This window comes from Pseudophryne corroboree, chromosome 1 (genome assembly GCF_028390025.1).
Source record: "Pseudophryne corroboree isolate aPseCor3 chromosome 1, aPseCor3.hap2, whole genome shotgun sequence".
NCBI lineage: Eukaryota > Metazoa > Chordata > Amphibia > Anura > Myobatrachidae > Pseudophryne > Pseudophryne corroboree.
The window spans coordinates 63,715,996-63,722,950 of NC_086444.1; the positions used below are offsets into that span (position 1 = coordinate 63,715,996).

General features: G+C 42.2%; 1 protein-coding gene across 1 annotated transcript; it reads left to right on the forward strand.

Annotated features, from left to right (window-relative positions):
* Positions 1-1,904: 1,904 nt before the first annotated feature.
* LOC134922890 (uncharacterized) lies at positions 1,905-5,598 on the forward strand. The gene is made up of 4 exons (XM_063920747.1): positions 1,905-2,268; positions 3,147-3,203; positions 3,291-3,503; positions 4,854-5,598. Exons 1-3 carry the CDS (start codon positions 1,920-1,922, stop codon positions 3,494-3,496), a joined length of 612 nt encoding a protein of 203 aa, XP_063776817.1. The 5' UTR covers positions 1,905-1,919; the 3' UTR covers positions 3,497-3,503; positions 4,854-5,598.
* Positions 5,599-6,955: the final 1,357 nt, after the last annotated feature.

The window sequence follows — 6,955 nt, forward strand, 5'->3', positions numbered from 1 at the left end:
GACATAATCAGGACAAACAACAAATAACACTGAGTAAAAAAAACAATACACACTCCTCCACTACCACTACACACCACACACCAAACACACACACACACACACACACACACACACACACACACACACACACACACACACACTCACTCACTCACTCACTCACAAACAGTGACAATAGATGTTAAATAAAAAACAATGACAAAAAAGTAGACAAACTTTAAAATAACTACACAACAAGTATGACAAGACTACTTACACACACAGTAGAGCACTCAACAATCGCAAATAACCTCCTCAAATTCTCCTCAAACTCCAAAAAACTCACCAACTCCTAACACACCTTCCTCTCACCTCTCCACTAGCTAAACCCACGAGGTGCTGACGGTTTGGGGCGTTTTTATAGTAATGTGCACAGACACTCCTCCATCACGAATCAAACCAATCACGGACGAGTGACAAAAACGAAACTTATAAAAAAATCGCGTCCGTGAACGGACAAACACTGCCGTAACTTAAATGTGACGCAGTCGTAAAAAAACAACAGGACACGGCCGCAAAACCACTAAATCGGCCGCATTCTACCTTACAAAACTACGAATGACATCGACATCGGAAAACACGAAATTGAAAAATACGACAGCTTAGTAAATTAGTCGTAATAAATTCAAAAAGTTGCAAATTCACAGTTTCGATGTCATTCGTGTTTGATCTTTAACCTCATTCTGAAAAATACGAATTTTAGTAAATATACCCCAGTGATTCCAATAAACCTTTACATATTCCAAAAATCTTTAAATACCTCAAATTGCCATGAGATGTAAACAGTTTACCCAAAAACACATAACTTTGATAATCAAGATTATAGGTAAACATATTGTATTTCAGACAGGGCATTTAAGAATATGTGGTAAGACAAGTATTTATCTCTCCAAGGTTATATACTGCAACCAGTGAGTAAAGCTGTTGCGAAATGTATCACCTTTCTGAAACAAAGATTCAATATATAAAAACAGTGGGGTATATTTACTAAAAATCGTATTTTTCAGAATGAGGTTAAAGATCAAACACAAATTACATTGAAAGTGTGAATTTGCAACTTTTTGAATTTATTACGACTAATTTACTAAGCTGTCGTATTTTTCAATTTCGTGTTTTCCGATGTCGATGTCATTCGTAGTTTTGTAAGGTAGAATGCGGCCGATTTAGTGGTTTTGCGGCCGTGTTCTGTGGTTTTTTTACGACTGCGTCACATTTTAGTTACGGCAGTGTTTGTCCGTTCACGGACGCGATTTTTTTATAAGTTTCGTTTTTGTCACTCGTCCGTGATTGGTTTGATTCGTGATGGAGGAGTGTCTGTGCACATTACTATAAAAACGCCCCAAACCGTCAGCACCTCGTGGGTTTAGCTAGTGGAGAGGTGAGAGGAAGGTGTGTTAGGAGTTGGTGAGTTTTTTGGAGTTTGAGGAGGATTTGTGAGATTGTTGAGTGCTGTACTGTGTGTGTAAGTAGTCTTGTCATACTTGTTGTGTAGTTATTTTATAGTTTGTCTACTTTTTTGTCATTGTTTTTTATTTAACGTCTATTGTCATTGTTTGTGAGTGAGTGTGTGTGTCTTTGGTGTGTGGTGTGTAGTGGTAGTGGAGGAGTGTGTTTTCATTTTTTTTACTCAGTGTTATTTGTTGTTTGTCCCGATTATGTCCCAGTCGGAGGTGAGTGTGGTGGAGGAGGTGAGTGAGGTGGAGGAGGTGAGTGAGGTGGAGGAGGTGAGTGAGAGGGAGGAGGTGAGTGAGGTGGAGGAGGTTAGTGAGGAGGAGGGGGAGGTTGCTGCTGCGGCCTCCAGTGATAGTGATGGTGTTGTGGCTCCGCAGCCACGCACCACTACAAAAACTGGCCGCAATGTAAAATTCAGCTACGCTGAAAATATGGCTTTGGTGCGGGAGCTGATGAGGCATCATCGGCAGTTGTTTGGCCATGATGCTGCAAAGGTGTCGTCACGCAGGAAGTCTGTTCTGTGGGGGAAGGTCATTGCGGCTGTGAATAGTGAGGGTGTGGTGAGGCGGACCGAGGACAAGTGTCGTAAGCGTTTTTACGACATAAAGCGCCGTGTCAAGGCGAAGATGGCCAAGGAGGCTAAATCAGCCCGCCAAACCGGGGGTGGACACCCCTTCCGTGCATCTTACCGTGATTGGGAGGAGCCTGTGCGTGCACTCATTCCGCCAGAAGTGGTTGGTGCGACTCATGTCCGGGATTCTGACCGGCCAAGGCAGGATGGTGAGTTTTATTTTTTTAATTAAAAATGTAAACATCTGTGTTTTGTTCTTTGTTGTCTGAAATTTCTTCAAGCTAATTGTGATTGTCAGTTTGTTAATTCTTCTAATGTGTTGGTGATGTCGTGCAGGCCTGGCCAACCTGTGGCTCTCCAGGTGTTGCAAAACTACAAGTCCCATCATGCCTTGCCTCAGTTTTGCTATTAGTGAATGCTAAAATTGTGGCAGGGCATGCTGGTATGTGTAGTGTTAATACATCTTGAGAGCCACAGGTTGGCCAGGACTGATGTAGTGTTAATATCAATTATGTATATTTTTTTCCTTTGTATAGTTTTTTTTCTCTGGTTGCCTTGGCCTTTTCCTGGCGTTTGATATCAGTAGTAAATCTTTGTAGGTGTAGTTGAAAGAAGTGTGATGAATATGTTTTATGCAAAGTGTTTTTTTTATAAAGTTTACATAGAATTTTTGTTTATTGTGTGTTGTTCTGGGTTGTCCTTTGTGTGTTTGATGTGTTTTTCAGGCATATTTGTTTTTGCAGTTTTCATTTTTGTGCAGATATTTGTGGCTAGTGTTTTCTTGTTTGGTTTTTAAATTGGTACCTTAGCGTGCAATATTGTGGTTGTGTCAAGCTATGTGGTGTGGGTTTTAACCATTATACAGTAATATTGTGCATTATGCGCCTTTGTGTATGGTTTTTTTGGTGAAATTTTTTCATATTTAAAGTATACACACCCAATGAAGTCAGGCAGAAAAGCATAAGCATCGTTTAGTTTACTTATCATCAGGTTCCACACATGTTTACATCACAATAAGGATTTTGCATAAAAAATTAACAAAAATAGTATGTTGATAATGATAAGGTCATTCTTCATATTTTTACAGTACGAAAGAGAAGCAGCACAACCAGGCCACATCCAACACTGCCAAGTGATGCAGATGGTGGGAATGCAGATAAGATTTAACTGTAAACACATATTCAGCAAACACATAGAAGCACAAAATGTTAATGTTTATCTTATCACACAGGTTCTTCTTCTGCAAACCCCCCTCCACTGAGGCGCCCATCACAGGGCTCGGTGACTGTGGCTAGGAGGCCAACCAAGAGACGCCGTCTTGAGGCTGAATCAGCAGCACCATCATCACCACCCCAACGGCGCATCTCCGCAGTGTCGTCCCTGCCACCACAAGCAATTTTGGCCAGTCCACAAAGCGAGGATCCACAATCACCTTAGCTGTCTGGTGAGTAAACATAAAAGTTTATTGTAAATAATTTACAAAACAGTGTGATCGATGAATTAACCTGGATAAGGCATAATGAAGTGATAAACCAGTGATATGTGCAAGGTGATAAAGGCAGAAGCAAAACAGATCCTAACAGTTAAATTACAGTTTGGAGCTGTTTGGCTTGTTCCTTTATCACCTTGCACATATCACTGGTTTATCACTTCCTTATGCCTTATCCAAGTTAATTCATCTGCACCACTGTTTGTGTACAGCCAAAAATAATGTATTATAAATACAAAATCATCCTTGTAATAATCACAAACAACAAGCACATGGGGTTAACGTAATTTTTGTGGTTACATTTTCAGATGTGATGTTGGCCATAGCAACCAATTTAGAATTATATTTGTTTTTCAAAAAACAGCAACATAAATGGAATCTATAATCCAATTGTTTTGCATGGCCAACATCACCAGTTCTAAATATAGGCCACCTTAAGAAATTTACATGCATTTTTAACGAATAATTTGTGTTTTACTTTATTTGTCAAATTTTTGCCCAGACCACTGACTGCCTTGAACAATGTATGAGTGTTTTGCAAAACACATTTAATGTATTGTGTGTGTTTAACAAAAGGAAGGTTCATACTCAATCTGTAAATGCAGTAATTTAAAATTGTTAGAGTTCTTCGTGTTCTCACATTAATTATGGCTCAGAGTCCGACAATTCCCTAAATCATTTTTCAACTGTGTATGGAACGTTAGAAGCCACATATGTCTACAAAAAGGTGAGCTTCATAGTTAATTTTAGGCCACAATCTCTGTATCATTTACAACATGAATATTATTGATACCCCTTTCACATCGCACTAAAAACCCGGTATCGACACGGCATATTGCCGTGTCGAAACTGGTCAGTGTGCGATGTGAAAGGTCCTTTTCAGAATTAGCGGGTCGCTTGACCCGGTAATTCAACCCGGTAAAAAAGAAGGGTTATTACCGGGTTGATTACCAAGTCAGGCGCAGTGTGAATGGGAGCCGTTCCGATGCGACGCGGCTCCCATTCACAGCATAGGCAGAGGCGGCGCAGGAGATGAGCTCATCTCCCGGCGCCGCCTCCACCCCCGCCCCTACTGCTGCTGTGCCCTCCGCTGCTATGGCAACCGACCCAGTATATTGCCGGGTCGGAAAGCCAGCAACGGACGGCAAATGCCGGATCCCACCCGGTAAGTACACGTTTCTCTTACCGGGTAGGATCCGGCATTTGCGATCTGAATGCTGCATAAGTAAGGCATGTTGACGTAAAGCAATAAAAAGAACAATTCAAAATATTGACTAAATAGTGGCTGTCTTCAACCCCATACAGAACCACCCATCATGGACAAGGACGCCCAGCAGGAAAGTGACCAGCAGGATACCTACACACAACACCTGCAGCCGATCGATCCTACCCAGCCAACCACGCCGCAGGACATAACCCAACCACCCCAAACATCCCACAGCCCCCAATTGAGGCCAACACCACCCCAGCAACAAATGGCCCCAGAGTTTTGGAGCAGTTGGGCCACACAACAGGCGCAAAACTATGCCTGCCTCAACACCCACACCCAATACCTTGCCAGTCTGCCCCATCATCTGCCTCGACTCAGTCGGAACTCAGGCAGACTGATAGTTCAGGTTGGCAGAATTGCCAATTCAATGGAGCAGATAAGGGCAGACAACAGTCAAATGCAAGCCAATTTACTCTGAATCATGGATGAACAACAGCGGCAGCAACAAGCCCTCATACAAATTATCCAACACAACCAACTGATAAACGAAAACCTCTCCCGAATTATTGCCAACAACACTGCCGCAAATACACAACTGACTGCAAGCATACACAACCTGAGCCAAAGCATTAATGTGTTGGCATCCCAACAAATAAGCTCAAGCTCGGGAACAACCACACCAAGCCAGACCCCAGTTACCTCCCCTGTTAGACGCTCCAGCAGAACACGGACCAACGAACCAGGCCAATCCTCTGCACCCAGCACACACAAAAAAAACAAATGAAGGCTGCAGCAAATCGTTGTTTACCAATAAAGTTTTGGCAATTGTTACACAAAAAATGCCTGTGTTCCAGAAAATTATTTTTTAACACGCAATATGTGTATGGTTTAATGTGCTAATGAGTGACAGTGTAAGTTATTCAAATTATAGTATAACTGTAAAGAACAGGATAAATAACAAACACTAATGCAACACAACAACATTCACACCTACAATACATTTTAAAAAAGTGGTTAGGCAAGGTTATTTATAACTAAATAATACTTACCGTTAAAATAACGCCGAATCACTTCTTGCCTTACCTGCCTCCCTACATCTGTACTCACACTGTCACCAGATGTATCTAGCTCACCTACTTGCTGGCTGTTTTCTTCATCACCAACATGTGGCAGATGTTGTCGCAAACACATGTTATGAAGAAAACAGCAGCAGAGCACAATCCTAGTCACCTTTGAGGGACTATACCACAAAAGCCCAGCAGACTTATCCAGACACCGAAACCTAGATTTCAGCACCCCAAAACATCTTTCTATCACATTCCGCGTAGACTTATGTGCATTATTATAATTGTGTTCAGCAGGAGAATCAGGTTGGGACAATGGAGTAAGGAGCCAAGAGTAGCAGCCATAACCACCATCACCTGGAAGACAGATATAGGCAACATTAGGACATGTGGATTATGGTAAATATAAATAACATACAAAAATCAGGAGGTTGAAGTTACCACACATACACACAACACACTTGGAACATACCCAGCAGCCAGCCATCCGGCATTTGTCCGTCCTCAAAGTTATCGAAGAGGGATGACTGACTGAGGAAGAAGGAGTCATGGCAGCCGCCAGGGTAACCTGCAACCACACTCATAATTTTTAGATTTGCATCACAAACCACCTGGACATTAGTGGATTGGCCCATATGTCTATTTGTATAAATATATTGCCTGCCCCTAGGTGGTCTCAGCTCAACGTGTGTGCAATCTATGGCACCCAGCACATTGGGCATGCCAGCAAGTTCATAGAAAGCTACCCTGACTGCATGCCACTGTGACTCCTGGGTAGGGAAGCAGATAGAGGCATCTATGTGGGGTTCCAAGACATCCAAAACCTGAGTGGACATTACAAAATATAAGGTGAGTGTCATGATCTGTAATCAATACAATACTGTGTTATATTACATAACAGAAGCACCACTTAGACATAGACGTGTATGTATGTTTAAACTCACCTGATTTAAATATTTAGAAAAGGTGGGCTGGGAGATACCAATTACATCGCCAGTCACAGCCTGGAAGCTCCCAGTAGCCATAAAGTGGAACAAAGCCAGGAGTTTGTGCAGGCCTGAGACAGAGCGAGAGCGTGCTGTCTCAGGGTCTAGGTCCAGTTTGACAAGGTCATACAGACGGAAAATGTTGTT

Coding starts and splice junctions, on each gene's coding strand:
- LOC134922890 (XM_063920747.1), top strand. CDS start 1,920: ATGGCTTTGGTGCGGGAGCTGATGAGGCATCATCGGCAGTTGTTTGGC. Junction 2,269..3,146: donor TGACCGGCCAAGGCAGGATG/GTGAGTTTTATT, acceptor ATATTTTTACAG/TACGAAAGAGAAGCAGCACA. Junction 3,204..3,290: donor ACTGCCAAGTGATGCAGATG/GTGGGAATGCAG, acceptor CTTATCACACAG/GTTCTTCTTCTGCAAACCCC.